The 22,322-nt window shown below is 43.6% G+C and overlaps 2 protein-coding genes across 2 annotated transcripts; both read left to right on the top strand.

The window, feature by feature from the left end:
* LOC116374667 (uncharacterized) lies at positions 1–3,674 on the top strand. The gene is made up of 2 exons (XM_031828396.1): positions 1–3,203; positions 3,367–3,674. The coding sequence occupies exon 1, from the start codon at positions 1,677–1,679 to the stop codon at positions 2,418–2,420; it is 744 nt and encodes a 247-aa protein (XP_031684256.1). The 5' UTR covers positions 1–1,676; the 3' UTR covers positions 2,421–3,203; positions 3,367–3,674.
* A 2,294-nt stretch (positions 3,675–5,968) lies between these two features.
* Positions 5,969–12,274, top strand: LOC109896519 (myelin and lymphocyte protein). Its single transcript, XM_020490805.2, has 4 exons — positions 5,969–6,366; positions 7,794–7,961; positions 8,939–9,061; positions 11,581–12,274. Exons 1-4 carry the CDS (start codon positions 6,277–6,279, stop codon positions 11,653–11,655), a joined length of 456 nt encoding a protein of 151 aa, XP_020346394.1. The 5' UTR covers positions 5,969–6,276; the 3' UTR covers positions 11,656–12,274.
* Positions 12,275–22,322: the final 10,048 nt, after the last annotated feature.

The raw sequence follows: 22,322 nt of genomic DNA, 5'->3' as shown, positions 1-22,322 counted from the left end.
AGGGTTAATTGTTCTGAGGGGAGGGGCTAGCCCTACAAAAGGAGCCTCCCTTTCAGTTCATGGAGAGGCATTTTGGATTGAGCTGTGAATGAGGCAGCATTGTTTTTAGCTGTCCCATAAAGTATACGTTTGATGGCAGTACTGTTGTTTTTGTTCCGGAATCACTATGTAAATAAACACCCTTGCACAGAAGAACTTGTGGCTCCGCCATCTTTTTATTTTGATAGAGGTTAGGTTTTCCATTATAGCCTTCTGGCCTACTCTACGTGACATATGGTGGCAGCGGTGGGATGGCGCACTACAAATCAGTGAATTCCAACAAGAGAGGTAAAGGAATGCGTACAGGATTGCGTTCTCAGCAGCAGCATCAACTGTCAGAAAAGGTACCCGAAGTTGAATCCGGGGTGGTATTCCATGGAATTGTCTGGTGAATAAGAGGTCAAGTATGAGAAACTAGGAGCCTGACCAAGGGGCCAAACACAACCAGAACCGTTTGAGCTACCGGTTGAACCAGCAGATACAGCCAGAAAAGACCAGCTGACTGAAGGAGCAGTTGGGGGACCAGAACCACATCCAACCATGGTAGCCCTTTTCCAGCAACTTATCACCTGCCCCGAGAAGAGGGACGAAGACCTCAAGCAGGAGTTACAGGGCCTATGCCAATCTATCCTTACAGCTCCTCACCAAGCGGAACTCGTCAGTGAGAGCCCAAGATTGGGTCTTCCAACACCAGGACAACAAAGGCTCAACGCAGCAGGCACTTCAACTCCACAGCAGGATCCCCAAGCAGTAATGAGGCCAGCCCCAGCACCAGGAGACCAGTCCAGCAGTGTAAACGTCCATCTTCCAGCATTCCTGAGTAAGGAGCCAAAGATGCCCTCATACCAGCAGGGGGAGGACATTGAAAACTACCTGCTGAGGTTTGAGCGTATGGCCAAGACGTGGCAGTGGCCGGAGGTAGAGTGGGCCTGCAGGCTTGTCCCATTGCTCACGGGCAAGGCCTTAGAGGCTTACACAGCAATGGATGAGGGGCTATCCAACGTCTAAGGGCTTGAAGGAAGCGCTGCTGGTGAAGTTCGACATCTCCCCAGAGACCTACCGTCAATGCTTCAGAGCTGCATCGATGCCATTGGGTGAGTCGCCGACAGAGACGTACCACCGCCTTAAGGGTCTCTACCGACGATGGGTTCGACCGGAGGAGAAGACACGGGACGAAATCTGTGAGGTCATCATCCTCTAGCAACTTGTAAAAGTTCTACCACACGACATTCGAACCTGGGTCTGAGAGCAGGAGCCCAAGGACGGGCTTATGGTGGCCAATGCACGTAAAGGGGGACAACCACGACCTGCAGCACCCGCTCCAAGGAGTCTCAGAGACACAAGGGACATCAGACGCCAGAGATTGTGGAGGTAACTCTGGGGGTTATGTGTCTGGGAGGAGGGAGGTAAGGGATCATGCAGTTCGCTCTGATGGGAGGGATCTGACCTGTTTTTACTGCCGGCAGCAGGGACACAAACCTTTCTGCTTTTTGCTTACAGAGAGGTGCCTCAGGCATCGACAGGTTTCTCGCCATTCAAACTCTTCTATGGATGGCCAGTGCAGGCACCACTGGACCTGCTGAAGAAGTGCTGGGAAGGTTCCCCAGTAGCTACCTCAGGACAGGGGATTGTCCAGTATGTCCTCCAGATGCGAGCCAGGTTGGAGCGGTACCGAGAGGAAGCTAGGGCAAGCCCAGAAGGCCCAGAAGAGAGGGTATGACCAGCACGCTCGCCACAGAGAATTTGAGTCAGGACAGAAAGTCCTGCTCCTCCTTCCCTCATCTACCAGCAAGCTCCTTGCGCAATGGCAAGGACCGTACCTAATCGGAAGGAAGATGGGCCCGGTGACCTACCGAGGTGCTGCACCCGGACAAAGGTTTGCTTCTTCTTACCCATCATGTGAACCTCAAGGCCTAGGAGGAGAAAGAGGAACTCTCCAAGGGAAGTCCTTTCTGGTCTGCAGAGTAGAAGAAGACGAGTCGGATGGGGTCACAGAGGCATGGAAAGGACGAGCAGAGGTCATTCTGTCTCACCTAGAAGAAAACAAGCAAGATGAGATGAAGCAGCTGTTTGGCAAGTATCCAGCCCTCTTCAGTGAGAGACCAGGAAGAACCAAAGTCCTAGAACACGTTATTCGTTTGAAGCCTGGCCAGAACCCTGTCTGCCAGCATCCTTACCGTGTGCTTGAGAGGCTGGTGGTAGCCCTCAAGGAAGAGGTCTACACCATGATAGAAATGGATGTTGTCGAGCCATCTTCAAGTGAATGGAGCAGCCCTATTGTCATTGTCCCAAAGAAGGATGGGTCTTTGCACGTCTACATGGACTTCCGTAAGGTGAATGCCATCTCCCAGTTTGATGCCTACCCAATGCCCCCGCATTGACGACTTACTGGAGAGAATAGGTAGAGCTCATTACATCACCACATTGGATCTCTGCAAAGGGTACTGGCAGGTGCCCCTGGATGAACAATCCAAGGCCTACACTGCATTCCGGACGATATGGGCCTGTTCCAGTTCAAGGTCATGCCGTTTGCCCTTCATGGGGCCCCTGCGACTTTCCAGAGGCTGATGCACAAGGTCCTCCAGGACTGTGACGATTACTGTGCTGCTTACTTGGATGATGTGGTGATCTACAGCCACTCCTGGGAGGAGCACATACAGCATCTTTGCAGAGTCCTAGGGAAGATGCATGATTCAGGCCTCACACTTAACCTCCTGAAGTGTGAGTGGGCCACACAGGAGACAAAGTACCTGGGTTACCAGCTGGGTAAAGGTGAAGTTCGACCTCAGGTGGACAAAGTGGAGTCCTTCAGGAACAGCCCTCAACCCAGAACCAAGACACAGGTGAAGTCCTTCCTAGGTCTGGCAGGGTGGTACCGGAGATTCATTCCGCAGTTTGACCATCGATGTCCCTCTGACCAACCTCACTTCAAAGGTGGCCAGCAACCCTGTGAAGTGGACTGAGCAGTGTGAGGAAGCCTTCATGATACTGAAAAACCGACTGTGCTCATTCCCTGTTCTCCAGGCCCCTGATTTTCAGAAGAGGTTTCTCGTGCAAGTGGACGCTTCGGCTGTGGGAATTGCAGCTGTACTGGCCCAAGGGGAGCCAGGAGAAGAGCTTCCTGTGCTGTACCTGAGTCGGAAGCTGTTGCCCAGGGAAACCAGGTATTCTATAATCGAGAAGGAGTGCCTGGCTATAAAGTGGGCTTAGTACATACATTTCACACTTGTCAGTGTTCATATTTAAGATAAGCAATATTTATTATATACTTATCTATGTTGTGGATGTGTGTTTGTTTGTTCTGTTCCTCTCTTTCCATCTCTGTAGCTTCCGGGTATGCTGGATAAGGACCCGAGGAAAGGGAATTGGGCTGACTTTGTAGTGCCTGTCCCAAATGGCTCATTAATGTAAATGTGCATATTGAAAGACACTGTCCGTAGTGATGTCGTTTTGTAAATGTTATGTTGTGATATTGTTTCATAAACATGTTGCAATGCATATACTTTAGTATGTTTGTTTAGTTAAATGGAAAATGTAAGTTTGCCTAGGTAATTGCTTAATTAATTAGGGTTAATTGTTCTGAGGGGAGGGGCTAGCCCTACAAAAGGAGCCTCTCTTTCAGTTCATGGAGAGGCATTTTGGATTGAGCTGTGAATGAGGCAGCATTGTTTTTAGCTGTCCCATAAGGTATACGTTTGATGGCAGTACTGTTGTTTTTGTTCCGGAATCACTATGTAAATAAACACCCTTGCACGGAACTTTTGCGGTGCCACCATCTTTTTATTTTGATAGAGGTTAGGTTTTCTAGTATAGCCTCCTGGCTTACTCTACGTGACAAAGTTATTTATGGGGGGGGGGTCATAAACCTTACCCACAGGCCAAGTCATGACTCCGGCATGTCATGCGTCCTACTTAATATCATTACACTCGTAACTTAAGCATTCCAAAACTTCTATTAGATCAAATAAACCTCACATAGCAAATAAGCCATTGTCATTGACGTCCACACAAACTCCTTGCTTGGTGGGTGAAACAACGAAGTGACGCTTCCTGCTGGAGGGAGACAGATTTTCCCCGGAGTTGAGACTCTCCCGCTCTGAAGAAGCCAACAATTTACCATAAGGCTGGAACAAGATGGGACCGCTCTTAAGTTAGCTAAAAAAAATCCACTAGGTGGCAATGTATACCCAGGGCATGTTATGAAAGCATTTCTACATGTTCTTCATGGACGCAAATGAGAGGATGGGTAGCTATATATGTTGTGCTGACTTTAAAATAGGTTGCAATGGTTGTCAAAGAATACTTTGAAAATATCCTTACCCAAACCCATGTCACTCATAATTTTCTGTACATGGGATGGTCACACAACATTCTTATTTTATTTAACCTTTAACTAGAACAAATTCTTATTTACAATGATGGCCTGAAAACAAAAGTTCAAGCCACCTTCTCTCATCATATTCACACAACCATACATCAAATTGTATTTGTATTACCAGTTTAAAATGTTCCATAAGACAAAACAACCATATTACAACATAGCACTGTCATCATAAAGGTGCCAGTTAAGTTATATCCTTTTCCCACTACTGGGCTGAGCCCAGTTGAACTGTACTGGGTTAGCCTGGTTCTGCCTCCACCATATTCACTGTGGAACTGAGCTGGGTCAGTATGATAGTGTGAAGGGATAATGGTTCCCTCAAACGACATATTTGTCACTTGGAGAGTGGCGTGCCTGGAGACGTTGGTGTTTAGTGTCTCGTCTGGAGACATGTCCATACAAACATCACACACATGCACTCAGTCTTCGTCCCAATTGGCACCCTATTCCCTATGGTGAACAACATTTGTTCAGAGCCCTATGGGCCCTGTTCAAAAGTAGTGCACTAAATAGGGACAGGGTTATATTTGGGACGTACATTATTGTTAAACCCCAGAACAAAAATGATCATGTTTTGCAGCAATACCCAGTTAGATCAATGAGGGAGGTTAGCGGCAACTTATTATACATTGGATATTGTCTAATAGGATCCTAGCTACATTATTCTACACGTTGTTAGTGTTAAGTTTATAAATGGCCTACAAAACAATGGATAATTTTAAAGTATAATAACTGCCAAAATAAAGGAAGCATTTGAGTAAACGAGGGATACAAAGTATATTAAAAGCTGGTCCTTCCAGACTAGGCAATGCTCAGTTGCCTATTATTTTGGCTAGAAGAAGAGTTCTCAGGGGGCTTAAAGTGTGTGTGTGTGTGTGTGTGTGTGTGTGTGTGTGTGTGTGTGTGTGTGTGTGTGTGTGTGTGTGTGTGTGTGTGTGTGTGTGTGTGTGTGTGTGTGTGTGTGTGTGTGTGTGTGTGTGTGTGTGTGTGTGTGTGTGTGTGTGTGTCACCAGATCTCAATCCAATTGAACATTTATGGGAGATTCTGGAGCTGTGCATGAGACAGCGTTTTCGGAAAAAAAAACACCATAAGGAATTTCTCGTGGAAGTATGATGGGGCATCCCTCCAAGCGCATTGACGCTGTTCTGGTGGCCCAGCGCTCTATGTTGATATTTCCTTTATTTTGGCAGTTATGACATGATAAATTGAAAAACTGCACTTTAATTTATCTTAATTGTCCTAGTAGACTAATCGGACCACATATCCCTCTGAGAAAAATAGTTATTGTATTCTATTCTATTGAAAAAAAAGTCTGAATAGAACGGAATATAGTTTTTCAGGAACTGCCCGTTTTATAGGCAATAATTATGTCTTTCTGTGGATAACTGACTAATTAGATCAGGCATTTTAACAACTTTTTTTAGGACAATTGCCTCATTCTCACACAATGACTAAAACATCTATTGTAAAACAATTTTTTCGATCTTGAGTTTTAAAATTAGGAGTTGATCACTTGTTGCTCACTCGTGTTCATTTGGCAAAGGTTCACTTCGAGGGTGAGTTTGTCAACAGTTGGGTGTGACGAATGAGTCAACTTGAAAAAATGTATAGCGCGGCTTCTACAAGTTCAGACAAACTTCTTGAATCTATAATTGATATGACTAATTGGGTAGGTTAGCCTACAATTCACGTGTAGGTAAACTACAAAACTGGTCTTTATTTGATCGGGTGTGACAGTTAGGTATCGGGATGGGAAAGCAGGTTATTCAAGTTTGCACCTCTCTTAAAACGGGCACCTGCACTTGTTCTACCATTACTACATTTGAGGTGCGCGAAACCCCGAAGGAGAGCAACCATGGCATCAACTACAGCCACTATGGGAAATTTACCCAGTGGATTCGGAATATGCACAACTATTCCAGACATTCTCTACCTACCGGAGCTTGTGAGTTACAAGGGTTTACTGTTTTTGCTAGGCATATATATTGTACACACACTTGATAGTATTTTAATGACGTCAATTGACGCACTTCCCATGGTCGTGCACCTGTAGAACCTTTTTACGTGTGTTCCAATTTTCGACAAAATGTTTCCTCTACCCACTGGGCAAAGACGTAAATTCAACGTATATTCCACGTTGCCGTAATTTCATTTAAATTATGTGGAAACAACGTTGATCGAACCAGTGTTGCCAGTGGGTAGGAATGTTTGGCTGGGTCTACACAGGCAGCACAATTCTGATATTTTTTAGCTAATTGATCTTTTGACCAATCACATGATATCTTATTCAGAGCTGATCTGATTGGTCCAATGACCAATAAATGAAAAGAATTGGGCTGCTTGTGTAAATTCAGCACACGTTGCTCTTATGATTTGTGGAGGAACATAGCCTTTATGTATGGACTGTATGGGGCGTGCATTTTCTACAAGTCATCATTCAGTAAAACACTTATTTGATATAATGTCAAATGCAGGTTGTTTTTAGAAGAAGCGTGCGCCTTGCACTTATGACTATGTGTAGTACTTCTACTGAACCATCACATCTAGTGTAGAAAGTGTGTGAAATTTCAAGATGTCCGTGTATTAGTTTGTAGACATTTCACAATCACCCCAAGTATCCACATTCATGCTGATGAACAAGACAGGTGTATTCTGACACACACACACACCCTTATTTTGCATTCCCAGGCAACAGATTGATTGCTGGAGCTTGTCAGGGTGGAGTAACAGAAAGGGTGTGACTTGATGAAAAACAACTAATTGTACCTTTCATAAATTGTATGTCAGAGATTAGGGAAGGGCAGGCCATTGTTGGTTTTCTAAGGTAGGTCTGGTAAATGATAATCTGTTTACTTCACTGTTATATAATTGATTACAACAATTGAATAAGTGCTATTACAGTAGTGTAGTTTTAGCTTCAGCAATGCCAATTTTGTTTTCTCCCCAAACTCCCTAATAGCACCAAATTAGTTTCTAGGGTGTCACATATCTGAAATGTTTTCCTTTTAATATTTCAGTCCCCCCCCCCCAAAAAAAACTGCAGACTCCAACATTTTAAAACCAATGAAACAATATAATTGTAGGAATACATTGTATATCTTACTACCAAGGCCACTTGATGTTCCACTGAAAATACAACCAAACATGATTTTTCCCATTTCCCATGTAGGGGATTCCCCCCATTACCCTGACTGTAGGGGATTCCCCACATGTTTTTGGGATATGCTGTATTGTTCTCAATATTTGAAATTCATATTTAGTTTAGAATATTACCATAGGTGCAAGTCTAATTAAGTGGAACAATTGACTTCTTTCAATTTTAATTGAATGGACCATTAAAACCATTTACTCTACTGCAATGCATTGTTTCAGGTCTTTGGAGGTCTGGTATGGATCCTGGTGGCATGTACACTGGTGGATCCCGCCAACCCACAGGGCTGGGTGATGTTCGTGTCCGTCTTCTGTTTCACCATGACCTTCATCTGGATGTGCATGTTCGCCTTCGGAGTGCATCGCAACAGCGGGGGATGGGCAGCTGCTGTGAGTCTTTCCTGTTTTTTGGGGGATGTGGGGGGGGGACGGAAGCACCATGGATAGATTTTTTTAATCGACCAACCAGACGAAGGATAAGTTCAAGGAGCACACACACAAATAGTAATATAGCATGTATATTTTATTTTAAAGAATCTAGTCAAATTTAGGGGGCAATCCTGGGGAACTTTTCACAATGAATTAGACAGGAACCTGTCTTTGTCGAAATAGAAAATGTATTTGTACTTAATAAGAATTACATGATAGTTGGCATACTAGACAGAGAAGGAAAAGCAGCAGAAGCAACTGAGTATGAAATCAAATTTATTTTACTAGGCAAGTCAGTTAACTAATTCTTATTTTTAATGTCAGCCTAGGCACAGTGGGTTAACTGCCTTGTTCAGGGGCAGAACAACATTTTTACCTTGTCAGCTCAACTTTCGGTTACTAGTCCAACGCTCTAACCACTACGCTACCTGACGCCCCAGTTATGACGGCTCGCTTTGGAGGAGGTCCACTATATTCAACAGTCATCATCGCCATTGATAATAAATATATGTATGTATTGATGATAAGTGTACTTCTTCAGAAAATACTAGATCTCATAAGTTATAAGGCAGTGTTTCCCAATCCATTCCCTAGCGGACTCTCCAGGGTGTACCCATTTTAGATTCCATCACTAACACACCTGATTCAACTAATCAAAGGCGTGGTGATTAGTTGAATCAGGTGTGCTAGCGCTCGGCTAGAACTAAAATGTACACACCCTGGAGGCTGGCCAGAAATGGATTGGGAAAAACTGGTCTAAGGAAAATAAATGTAGCGCTGGCTCAAGCAGACGTCACCCATGCCCGTAAGATAATCTTCTGGCTCCAAAAAGCAGTCACACTGCATTGTTGGTTAAGTTTCACCCCAGATCTTTTTCCATGATCCAGTCAAACGCTGTGAAAATAATTTCCTCGTCCTTCCCTTTCTATCTCACACAGGACTTTGCATACCACGGCATTGCAGCTTTCTTCTACCTCAGTGCCTCAGTGGCTCTCGCCAAAGTGACCCTGGATAATAAAAGTGGACTCCTCTTTAACTATCGACTTGATATTTCTGCAGTGGTAAGTCTTCCATAACAGCACATCATAGGAAATACATAGGGAAGCCAAAACCAATCTAAAATGTTCACGTCTTTCTCACTGTAACAGTTCCTATACAGCTTAGTATCAAATATCGTCCATTAGTTTCCCTGCTCCTGACTAGTTTCCCCAGTCCCTGCTGCTGAAAAACATCCCCACAGCATGATGCTGCTACCACCATGCTTCAATGTAGGGATGGTGCCAGGTTTCCTCCAGACTTGGCATTCAGGTCTTGTTTTCATCAGACCAGAGAATCTTGCTTCTCATGGTCTGAGTCTTTATGTGCCTTTTGGCAAACTCCAAGCGGGCTTTCATGTCCCTTTTACTGAGGAGTGCCTTCCACCTGTCCACTCTATCATAAAGGCCTGATTGGTGGAATGCTGCGGAGATGGTTGTCATTCTGGAAGGTTCTCCCATCTCCACAGAGATTTAAGAATGGAGGCCGCTGTGTTCTAGTGGACCTTCAATGCTTTGGTACCTTCCCCAGGTCTGTGCCTCAACACAATCCTCTCTCGGACGGAAAATTCCTTTGACCCCCATGGCTTGGTTTTTGCTTTGACATACACTGTCAACTGTGGGACCTTATATAGACAGGTGTGTGCCTTTCCAAATTATGTCCAATCAAGTTGAAGAACCATCTCAAGGATGATCAATGGAAACAGGATGCACCGGAGCTCAATTCCGAGTCTCATAGCAGAGAATCTGAATAATTATGTAAATAAGCGATTTCTGTTTGTTTTTGTTGTTGAAATTTCTAAAAACCTGTTTTTGCTTTGCCATTAAGGGGTATTGTGTGTAGCTTGATGAGGATAAAAAAAATGATATTTAATCCATTTTAGATTAAAGCTGTAACATAAAAAAATGCCAGGATCACACAATGATGTTAAAGAAGTTGAACCAACTTGCGGTGTTGAAGGATACAATCATTTAAAGTAAATCCTAATAGGCCTATGACTACGTGGTATAGCTATTTGTAGGCTATAGCCTAATGTAAATACATATAGCTTAATATCATTGCACTGCTTGCGAGGTGCAGATTTGTTTTTAAAGTGGTCAAGCCTCCGATGGGCCTCTCCAGTGCACAGACTGTATCCTACAGTTCCTCATCATTCTCGCCACCGCCAGAGAGAAGACAGGGAAGAAACCACCATTTAGCTACCTCTAGGCTGCTATACATATTTATTTGGTTTAAATGAAAAACTATTGAATAACAGTTTTATTGGTAATTAAATAGAATACATTTTCCAGAAATGGATTTACCAGCTCTCTGTATTCGCAAAAAAAAAAGTGGGGGAGCACTGGTCCCCTGTGCTCTGGCAGCACTACACCACTGGTCCCAGACTCCCAGGCCATCTGTTCAGTAGATCCAGCTACATGCCTCAATCCAAAATGAATGTGTAAAAAGCACCATGTATTTTCAAGGTTTTATTCTGTGCTTATTTTTCCACTATGCATATTAGTTTGAGGAATATAGCTGGATCTCCACAACGGATGGTATGTGGGGTGGATTCATTTGACTCCTGAAAACGAGTGTTATGTCCCTAAATTATAATTTGTCAGATGTTTTCACGACTCAAAAGGGGTCTGGGTTCGAGTTGAGTCCGTAATCCACACCATTCGTTATGGATACTAAGTGGACAAAACATTAAGAATACCTTCCTAATATTGAGTAGCACCGCCCTATTTGCCCCCAGAACAGCCTCAATTCATCGGGGCGTGGATACTTCAAGGTGTCGAAAGTGTTCCACAGGGATGCTGGCCCATGTTGACTCCAATGCTTCCCACAATTGTGTCAAGTTGGCTGCATGTCCTTTGGATGGTGGACGGGAAACTGTTGAGCGTGAAAAAACCAGCAGTGTTGCAGTTCTTGACACAAACCAGTGAGCCGTTTTGTCTCAGTTGTCTCTCTAGGCTTAAAAATTCTTCTCCCCTTCATCTACACTGATTTGAAGTGGATTTAACAAGTGACATCAATGAAGGATCATAGCTTTCACCTGGTCAGTCGATGTCATGGAAAGAGCAGGTGGTCTTAATGTTTTGTACACTCAATGCATTAGGGGGTCTCAATCCCAAAGTAAAAGGAATGATTGAAAGGATTTCATCCTCTTTAATTAGTTACAGCACAGAATAAATTCCTGTTACATAAATATTACTTTAACTATAATTGTGCACTCCGTTTCTGCTTGAACTCATTTTGGTACTCTTTCTTATTCGTAGGGATTGTGGGCGTTCAACTGTCTAACAGTAGGCTAGCTTATGTACTGAGTTCCCCAAACTTGTGCCTATTCATTGTGTGTTTGTTACCCATCCAAAGGTGGAAGATATTGTTGTGATTTCAATCAAACACCTACTGACCTTGTCAAGGAGTTCAGATCTCTTGGCCTAACAGCTAAGGTGTTGGGTTGACAGTCACTGGACCAGAGTTTGAGTCCCAGTTGAATATCTTTATCTGTTCAATGTCACCCCCGGTTGTTGCTGATTATATGTTCTTACTCTCCCAGGTGTTCTCTTACGTGGCCACACTCCTCTACTTCATCCACACCATCTTTTCGGCCATCAGGTGGAAGTCCTTCTAAACTAGAACGATGCTAAAGGCCTCAGTCAAAGAGGTCTTAAATCTACCATTTGAAACCATGGAGGGCTATGGTGTACTGTACTGCATGGCCTATACCCTGAGGTAAAGAAGAAATCTACCTGCTCTGCATCCCAATTCTCTATCATTCTCCTAAAGTGTGCACTCCCCCCTACATATTCAAAAGCAAATGATTGGTTTAAGCATGGTTTAGACTAGAGGGAATGGCCATCATAGGCCTGCATGTCCTTTCTTTTTAAATCCATGAAGGGAAGTGACCATATGCACACTTATGGTAGACGGGTAGAGAACTGGGATGCAGAACCAGATCCCTCTTGGAGGACTAACCATATGAAAGCAAAACTATAATTAAAAAGTAATGATGGGCTACTAAGTCAAATATTACAGTTACAACATTTTTTATTTTACCATTTTTTACTTTTATATTTTTTTCAATGAATCTACCACATTTTATTGAACAACCCAGAAATGTAAAATGTAATGAAATGTTTTTGTTTGCTTTTTATATGCTTTGCCGCTGATAGCATTTCTGTAAAATGTTGCTCTTGATGGATCCACGTACTGTTACGTTCTAATAAAGGTGTTATGAAACATTGTAAGCCTACAGCAGGACACATTAGTGATAATAGCTAAATGTCTTTAATATAGCTAGCTCTTTTCAATGACCCAAAGTGTTTGTAGCCTCATAGACCAAACAAACAAACAAAAAAATGGGTAACCAGTCTATCTTTAGTTTCGGAGTTGACAGCTGTTAACGACAAATTAGGGTCGTGTTTCACCTCCAACAGGGTTCCATTTCAAGCCACGGGGGATGTCTGGTATTGACACTTATACATTTTTCATCAGGTACAGTGTTAGGTGAATCAAGAATGTAGCTTCATTGTAATCTCCTTTTCCCCTGAGAATCCCTTTTTGTCAAGTCAGAGGACCTAACAAAAGGGTCATGGATCTCTGGGACATAAAATGTGCTTTAACCTGTATATTGCAGTGATGTTTTTGTTGTATTGTGCGTCACACGTATCAGGTGCATTCTTATCTCTCTTAACAATCTTATCTCTCTGGTCCTCCCCATTTCTAATAACAGGTACACCACACCACCTAGTACTGTTTCCCACTGCAAGGCACTGGTATATGCAGTTAGAGTGAGACAGGTGTCATTACCTAAGATAGAATAACATGATTCACAAACATATTACATCAGCAATATCATTTGGTGACATTTACTACGGTAGTGTAACATATTGGATTTCAAAGTGTGACATACGCCCACTGATAAAGGTTAACACATTCATTAAATTAAGTAATAAAATAGGATTTTATTTTAAATCTTTGAACCTGGGACTTGTTAAATTACATTGTGTACACGAACATCGCAGGTGTTGTCCAGCATTGCTTGCAAATCTTGTAACACTATTGTGTCAAAGACAAGTGGCTGTGGAACAAGAATCGGTGCTAAGTAGTGTTTTAGTCTAGATACAATCAGGTGGGGATCAGTATCTAACTGTAAGAAGGCGGGGTGACTCATGGCCGGCTCTAGTATGAAACCAGAATAACCTGAATCTGAATGCCCTGGCAGAGGGCGTAAATAAAGTTGGGGCAGGGTGGCTGGGACACACGTCATTAGGACCCATTTGAACAAGCATGCCACACGCACAGATACACATTTTTGAGTGGGCAGTAACTACTCCCATCAGAGGTTAAGGAAATTAAAATCACCATATGACTTGTTCATATTATACACCATGACTCAGGCTGTTGCCATGAATTAGCATTGCTATTTGGCTGAAATGTTGACTTTATTGATTGTATGCCCATGAAACACACAGGTTAACTTACATACAGTGAATCAGAGAACTAGAAATTGTGAAAAACAATGACAATGTATAACCATTGCTATTAGATTTAATACTTCCATCCATTTATGACTCATGAATTTATTTTATCCATATGATACAGACAGGTTAATTTACATAAAGTGAGTCAGAGGACTAGAAATGGTGAAATACAATGGAAAACAGTATTTAAATTAATAATCACGTGTTGTACTGCAAGTAAACCACACACAAGGCATTGCTTCATCTGTCATCATGAAATGTAATTATTGCTATGTTAAATCTTGTAAAATAACACTCAACCACCATGTGTTAGCCCATCCACATTACGTGAAAAAACTGACTCCGAGGAGAACTCCGCTTTGGGATTAGGTGAGTAAGCACATTAAGCCACACACATTTGATTTATTTCACCTTTATTTAATCAGGTAGGCCAGTTGAGAACAAGTTCTCATTTACAACTGTAACTTGGCCAAGATAAAGCAAAGCAGTGTGACAAAAACCCCACAGAGTTATGTTTACATACTGTATATAGCCCCCACTTCCACAAGCTTTGTAAAGGGAGAGATTGAATGGATGCCAGTGTAACATTTGACTTAATTGTTCATTTGCTAATTATTTTGGTTAAAAACAAATGTTTATAGAGAAATGTAAACAGAATCTACTCTTTCAATTATATTTGTTACTTTAGAGGTCATTCAGGTCAAGAATGCACCAAAGCCTCAAAAAGAAAAGACAAATTAGAGAATTAAAAGTCATGAAAACAGTGAACATGAACAATGAACATGTCAGTACAGTCACATTTTGAAACAGATGCATTTGAAAAGAATATGCTCTCTGCTCCCATCCCCAAAAAGATATGATTTATCGACTCCTTCCGGCACTGGAAACAAACCACCAGCTATTCCCAAAATATCTTTGGTGTCCAGAGAGTCAGTAGATAGGCTACAGTGGTTTGCGCCAGTGGGCGACTGAAGATGAACTACATGAGCACGGCCATTTGTGCAATGTCATCTGCTGTGCGGTAACACCACATGAATTCAAATGTACCCTCCCCTCCCAGTTTCCAATGTACTGTCTCACACTGTCACTCAGGGTTAGTCCTGAGGCGCAAAATCTGTGGCGCAAAATACTGCTGTATTTTATCCCTTGATGAGGCACACTACATATACAAAAGAATGTGGACACCCCTTAAAATGAGTGGATTTGGCTAATTCAGCCACTCCCATTGCTGACAGGTGCATATAATCGTTCACACAGCCATGCAATCTCCATAGCCTAATATTGGTAGTAGAATGGCTTTACTGAAGACTTTCAATGTAGCACAGTCATAGGATGCCACCTTTCCAGCAAGTCAGTTCTTCAAGTTTCTGCCCTGTTAGAGCTGCTGCTGTCAACTGTAAGCATTGTTATTGTGAAGTGGAAACGTCTAGGAGCCACAATGGGTCAGCCGCGAAGTGGTAGGCCACACAAGCTCACAGAACTGGACTAAATTCTTCAGAATGCTGAAGCGTGTGGCGAGTAAAAATCGTCTGTCCTCAGTTGCAACACTCACCACCGAGTTCCAAACTGCCTCTGGAAGCAACGTCAGCACAAGAACTGTTCATCGGGAGCTTCATGAAATGGGTTTCCGTGAGATCACCATGTGCAATGCCAAACGTTCGTAGGAGTGGTGTAAAGCTCGCTGCCTTGGTCTCTGGAGCAGTGGAAAAGCGTTCTCTGGCGTGTTTTTTGTGGTTCGGGCTAGGCCCGTTAGTTCCAGTGAAGGGAAATCTTAATGCTATAGACGATTCTATGCTTCCAACTTTCAGCATGACAAGGCCTCCATGCACAAAGCCAGGTCCATACAGAAAGGGTTTGTCGAGATTGGTGTAGAAAAATTTGACTTGGCTACACAGAGCTCTGATCTCAACCCCATCGAACACCTTTGGGTTGAATTGGAACACCGACTGCGAACCAGGCCTAATCGCCCATCAGTGCCTGTCCTCACTAATGCTCTTGTGGCTGTAGTGGAAAGTCTTCCCAGAAGAGTGGAGGCTGTTATAGCAGCAAAGGGGGGTTAGAGCAGCAAAGAATGTCCATAACTTTGGAATGAGATGTTTGACAAGCTGGTGTCCACATACCTTTGGTCATGTAGTGTATATCACCCCTAAATGAGATTGTTGCCCCTGTGATGCCATTCATAATGCATATAGTTTGGCAATATCAGAAAATAACTTGGACCCAGGGTTTTCAATCATTGTAGAGCTTGAAATGAAATATTAATCACTCCTATTGAGACATATATAATGTTAAATTCATAAACATCCCAGCACCTTCATTATGAATCTGTCAAAAATAAGCGGTCGTGTTTCACGAGGAAACACAACGACAGGGTTTACCTAAAAAAAGATCATTAAAGCACAGTGTGTAAATTGTCAGCATGGATACCTTGTCACTTGCAGCTCTGGCAAAGTAAAAGAGGCAGCAATGTGATTCTCACTCTATAGTGGCCTTCCAATATCTTGCTGACGACAAAGTGCTGAATGACCAATAAACCAAATAACACTTACAAAGAAATATGTTGTTTACTAAAGGGGGATAACATTAGCTTAGAGCATGAGCCTAATTGTCACCCCTACTCTGCCCCCTTGAAAGTATTACCTTGCAGTGTATTGATCGAGATAATCCATTTGTTTTTAAAGCAGGATGTCTTAATACTGTACGCCATTAATATAGCAATATAGCTGTATTTTATCCTTTGATGAGATGTAATATATATATATATACAAAGGTTTGTGGAAACCCCTACCATTAGTGGATATGACTGTTTCAGCGACACTAGTTGCCTACAGGGGTAATAAATCGAGCACACAGCCATGCAGTCTTCATAGACAAATATTGGCAGTGGAAGCCCAGTGACGCCCAGTGACTTTCAAAGTAGCACTGTAATAGGATGCCACCTTTCCAGCAAGTCAGTTCCTCAAATGTCTGCCCTGCTGGAGCTGCTGCGGTCATCTGTAAGTGTTGTTAATGTGAAGTGGCAATGTCTAGGAGCAACAATGGCTCAGCCGCGAAGTGGTAGGCCACACAAGCTCACCGAACTGGACCGCAGAATGCTGAAGCGCCTAGCATGTTAAAATCGTCTGTCCTCAGTTGCAACACTCACTACCAAGTTTCAAATTGTCTCTGGAAGCAACATCAGCACAAGAACTGTTCGTCGGGAGCTTCATGAAATGGGTTTCCATGGCCGAGCAGCCGCACACAAGCCTAAGATCACCATGCGCAATACCAAGCGTCAGCTGGAGGGGTGTAAAGCTTGCCGCCAATGGCCTGGAGCAGTGGAAAAGCGTTCTCTGGAGTGATGAATCACGCTTGACCATCTGGCAGTCCGACAGACAAATCTGGGTTTGGTGGATGCCAGGAGAATGCCAAATGTAAAGTTTGGCAGAAGAGGAATAATGGTCTGGGGCTGTTTTTCATGGTTGGGGCTAGGCCCCTTAGTTCCAGTGAAGGGAAATCTTGAAGTTACAGCATACAATGACATTCTAGACATTTCAGTGCTTCTAACTTTCAGCAAGACTATGCCCCTGTGCACAAAGCCAGGTCCATACAGAAATGGTTTGTTGAGATCGGTGTGGAAGAACTTGATTGGGCGAACATAACTCTTACCTCAACCCCATCGAACACCTTTGGTATGAATTGGAACGCTGACTGCAAGCCAGGCCTAGTCACCCAACATCAGTGTCCAAACCTCACTAATGCTCTTGTGGCTGTAGTGGAAAGCCTCCCAGAAGAATGGAGGCTGTTAAAGCAGCAAAGGGGGGACCAACTCCATATGAATGCCCATCATTTTGGAATGAGATGTTTGACGAGCAGGTGTCCACATACTTTGGTCATGTAGTGTATATCAACCCTAAATGAGAATGTTGCCCCAGTGATACCATTGTAATTCATTATTGCACACAGTTTGGCAATATCAGAAATGAACTTGGACCCAGGGTTTTCAGTTATTGTAGAGCTTGTAATTAAATATTAATCGCTCACATATATTAGAGAGAGAGAGAGAGACAGCTGCATGTGAGCTCTCACACTTTTCAGCATTTTTTTTTACAAAAGGATAGATTTGGAGTTATATAAACTTAGATTTTTGGCAGGGGCGTATGCAGGATGCTACCCTCCACAGCATGTTCTTCATTCCAGATCAAAACTCCAAACCTACAACCTAATTTTGGCAAAAATTAACCGGAGAGATTGCTGCTACCAATGTTTCCTTTTCTCTAAGCTATACAGAGGGTGCTCTAACAAACAAACAGCAGAGACCTGAGGACAGCATCCAACCTGGAACTGAGTAGTGTTTGATCTGATAAAAAACATTTATTTGATGCCCCCTCCTGCTGTTCAGAGATCATCCACTGGCATTTTCTACAAGAAATCTGCCTCCAGAAATAAAAGCTTCTCCCAAGTTGGTGTGACATCTACTGCCGTTGCCTGCTGCACTGCTGCTTGGATTCCACCTGGCGATCTGTTCACCGTCTGCCCTGTCCTGTCTCCATATGTCTGGTACTACACACTCCCCCTTCTGTCCCAAGCTTTCACTTGCCTCTAGCACACACGCGCTGTTTGTGCGAGTGACTCTGAACTTACAATGACTAGCCCCAATGGCTTTCTTGATGTCTATAGTATTCTCTCTGGTACGCAATCTGGTTTCCGCTCAGGTGTCACTGCAACGTTAAAGGTCCTCAATGATGTCACCATTACCCTTGATTCTAAGTAATGTTGTTCTCAGTAATACTGCTATTTTGATTGACTTGGCCAATGCTCTTGATACATTAGACCATTCCATTCTTGTGGGCCAGCTAAGGAGTATTGTCTCCGAGTGGTCTTTGGCCTGGTTTGCTAACTACCTCTCTCATAGAGTGTATAAAGTCAGAAAATCTGCTGCCTCTGCCTGTCACCAAGGGAGTACCCCAAGGCTCGATCCTAGGCCCCACGCTCTTCTCAATATTTATCAACAACATAGCTCAGGCAAGTAGTAAGCTCTCTCATCCAATTATATGCAGATCGTACAGCCTTATACTCAGCTGGCCCCTCCCTGGATTTGTGTAAAATGCTCTACAACAAAGCTTTCTAGTGTCCAACAAGCTTTCTTAACCTTGTTCTAAACACCTCCAATATAAAGGTAATGTGGTTTGGGAAGAAGAATGCCCCTCTTCCCAAAGTTGTGATTACAACCTCTGAGGGTTTAGAGCTTGAGGTAGTCACCTCATACAAATACTTGGGAGTATGGCTAGATGGTACACTGTCCTTCTCTCAGCACATATCAAAGCTGCAGGCTAAAGTTAAATCTAGACTTGGTTTCCTCTATAGTAATCGCTCCTCTTTCACCACAGCTGCCAAACTAACCCGGATTCAGATGACCATCCTACCCATGCTAGATTATGGAGAAATAATTTATTGATCGACAGGTAAGGGTGCTCTCGAGTGGCTAGATGTTCTTTACTGTTTGGCCATCAATGCTCCTTATAGGACACATCACTGCAATCTATACTCCTCTGTAAAATAGTCATCTCTGTATACCCATCACAAGACCCACTGGTTGATGCTTATTTATAAAACCCTCTTAGGCCTCACTCCCCCTTATCTGAGATATCTACTGCAGCTCTCATCCTTCACACATACAACACTTGTTCTGCCAGTCACATTCTGTTAAAGGTCTTAAAGGTCCCCAAAGCACACACATTCCTGGTACACTTCTCTTTTCAGTTCGTGGCTGCTAGTGACTGGAATGAGCTGCAACAAACACTCAAACAGGACAGTTTCATCTCTCTCTTCATTCAAAGCCTCAATTATGGACACTTACTGACAGTTGTGGCTGCTTTGTGCGATGTATTATTGTCTCTTCCATCTTGCCCTTTGTGCTGCTGTCTGTGCCCAATCATGTTTGTACCATGTTTTGTGCTGCTACCATGTTGTGTTGCTACCATGTTGTTGTCATCTTTTTTTTGCTACCATACTGTGTTTCATGTGTTGCTACCTTGCTATGTTGTTGTCTTAGGTCTCTCTTGTCGTGATGTGTGTTTTGTCCTATATTTATATTTGATTTATTTTACATTTTTAATCCCATTCCCCATCCCCGCAGAAGGCCTTTTGCCTTTTGGTAGGCCGTCATTGTAAATAAGAATTTGACTTAAATAAAGGTTAAATATTTGTTTTTATGCTAAAGTTTACTATGGTGTACTACATAATTCTATAGAAAGTACTGTATTATTCTATCGTTACTATGTTATTTTTAATGTGGGTATGAGGGTGTTAACCTAATTTCCATAAATAAAATGATCTTATTCATTATATGCGTTTTCAAAATGCAGTTGACCCCTGACCGGGAGTCCCATAGGGCGGCACGCAATTGGCCCAGCGACGTCCATGTTAGGGGAGGGTTTGGCAGAGGGCGGGGGCTTTACTTGGCTCATCGCACTCTAGCGAATCCTTGTGGTGGGCCGGCACCTACAGGCTGGCCTTGGTCGTCAGTTTAAAGGTGTTTCCTGTGACATATTGGTGGGGCTGGCATCTGGGGTTAAGCGTGCTGGTGTTAAGTCGTGATTGGTGGGTCATGTTTCGGAGGATGCATGACTCGACCTTTGCCTCTCCCGAGCCCGTTGGGGAGTTTCAGCGATGAGACAAGACCGTAATTGGATCACAATTGGATATCACGAAATTGGAGAGAAAGAGCTGGTAAAAATGTTTGGCCTCTCAGTCCCACCTTTGATGCACCTGTACTCACCTTGCCTTCTGGATGGTAGCAGGGTAAACAGGCAGTGGCTCGGGTGGTTGTGGTCCTTGATCTTTTTGGCCTTCCTGTGACATCGGTGCTGTAGGTGTCTTGGAGGGCAGGTAGTTTGCCCCCGGTGATGCGTTGTGCAGACCGCACCGCACCACCCTCTGGAGAGCCTTGCAGTTGAGGGCGGTGCAGCTGCCATACCAGGCGGTGATACAGCCTAACGTGATGCTCTCGATTGTGATTCTGTAAAAGTTTGTCAGGGTTTTAGGTGACAAGTCAAATTTCTTCAGCCTCCTGAGGTTGAAGAGGCGATGTTGCGCCTTCTTCACCACACTGTCTGTGTGGACCATTTCAGTTTGTCTGTGATGTGTATGCTGAGGAACTTAAAACTTTCCACCTTCTACACTACTGTCCCTTCGATGTGGATAGTGGGGTGCTCCCTCTGCTGTTTCCTGAAGTCCACGATCATCTCCTCTATTTTATTGACGTTGAGTGAGAGGTTGTTTTCCTGAGTGCCCTCACTTCCTCCCTGTAGGCTGTGTCATCATTGTTGGTAATCAAGCCCACTACTGTTGTGTCGTCTGCAAACTTGATGATTGTGTTGGAGGCGTGCATGGCCGCGCAGTTATGGGTGAACAGGGAGTACAGGAGAGGGCTGAGCACACACCCTTGTGGTGGATCAGCAAAGTAGATATGTTGTTTCCTACCTTCACCACCTGGGGGTGGCCCATCAGAAAGTCCAGAACCAAATTGCATAGGGAGGGGTTGAGACCCAGGGCCTCCAGCTTAATGATGAGCTTGGAGGGTACTATGATGTTAAATGCTGAGCTGTAGTCAACGAACAGCAATCTTACATCGGTATTCCTCTTGTCCAGATAGGATAGGGCAGTTTGCAGTGTGATGGCGGTTGCATCGTTTGTGGACCTGTTGGCGTGGTATGAAAACTGAAGTGGGTCTAGGGTGGCAGGTAAGGTGGAGATGACATGATCCTTGACTAGTCTCTCAAAGCACTTCATGATGACAGAAGTGAGTGCTGCGGGGCGGTAGTCATTTAGTTCAGTTATCTTTTCCTTTGTGGGTACAGGACCAATGGTGGCAGCAGACTGGGATGGGGAGCGATTGAATATGTCTGTAAACACACCAGCCAGCTAGTCTGCACATGCTCTGAGGACGCGGCTAGGGATGCCGTCTGGGCCAGCAGCCTTGCCAAGGTTAACACGTTTAAATGTCTTACTCACGTCAGCCACGGAGAAGAAGGGGGTCCTTGTTAGAGGCCCTCGACGGTGGCACTGTATTATCCTCAAAGCGGGCAAAGAAGGTGTTTAGTTTGTCTGGAAGCGAGACGTCGGTGTCCGTGACGTGGCTGGTTATCTTTTTGTAGTCCATGATTTCCTGTAGACCCTGCCACATACAGTGGGGGGAAAAGTATTTAGTCAGCCACCAATTGTGCAAGTTTTCCCACTTAAAAAGATGAGAGAGGCCTATAATTTTCATCATAGGTACACTTCAACTATGACAGACAAAATGAGAAAAGAAATCTAGAAAATCACATTTGTAGGATTTTTTATTTATTTATTTGCAAATTATGGTGGAAAGTAAGTATTTGGTCATTAACAAAAGTTTATCTCAATACTTTGTTATATGCCCTTTGTTGGCAAACGTTTTCTGTAAGTCTTCACAAGATTTTCACACACTGTTGCTGGTATTTTGGCCCATTCCTCCATGCAGATCTCCTCTAGAGCAGTGATGTTTTGGGGCTGTTGCTGGGCAACACGGACTTTCAACTCCCTCCAAAGATTTTCTATGGGGTTGAGATCTGGAGACTGGCTAGGCCACTCCAGGACCTTGAAATGCTTCTTATGAAGCCACTCCTTCGTTCCCTGTGCGGTGTGTTTGGGATCATTGTCATGCTGAAAGACCCAGCCACGTTTCATCTTCAATGCCCTTGCTGATGGAAGGAGGTTTTCACTCAAAATCTCACGATACATGGCCCCATTCATTCTTTCCTTTACACGGATCAGTCGTCCTGGTCCCTTTGCAGAAAAACAGCCCCAAAGC

Source organism: Oncorhynchus kisutch, linkage group LG1, assembly GCF_002021735.2.
Source record: "Oncorhynchus kisutch isolate 150728-3 linkage group LG1, Okis_V2, whole genome shotgun sequence".
Classification (NCBI taxonomy): domain Eukaryota; kingdom Metazoa; phylum Chordata; class Actinopteri; order Salmoniformes; family Salmonidae; genus Oncorhynchus; species Oncorhynchus kisutch.
This window is presented reverse-complemented; position numbering and strand designations above follow the sequence as displayed.

Excerpts from the sequence above, each read along its gene's own strand:
- LOC109896519 (XM_020490805.2), top strand. The coding sequence starts at position 6,277 with ATGGCATCAACTACAGCCACTATGGGAAATTTACCCAGTGGATTCGGA. Across the intron at positions 6,367-7,793 it reads TTCTCTACCTACCGGAGCTT|GTCTTTGGAGGTCTGGTATG; the intron begins GTGAGTTACAAG and ends GCATTGTTTCAG. Across the intron at positions 9,062-11,580 it reads GACTTGATATTTCTGCAGTG|GTGTTCTCTTACGTGGCCAC; the intron begins GTAAGTCTTCCA and ends TTACTCTCCCAG.
- LOC116374667 (XM_031828396.1), top strand. The coding sequence starts at position 1,677 with ATGTCCTCCAGATGCGAGCCAGGTTGGAGCGGTACCGAGAGGAAGCTA.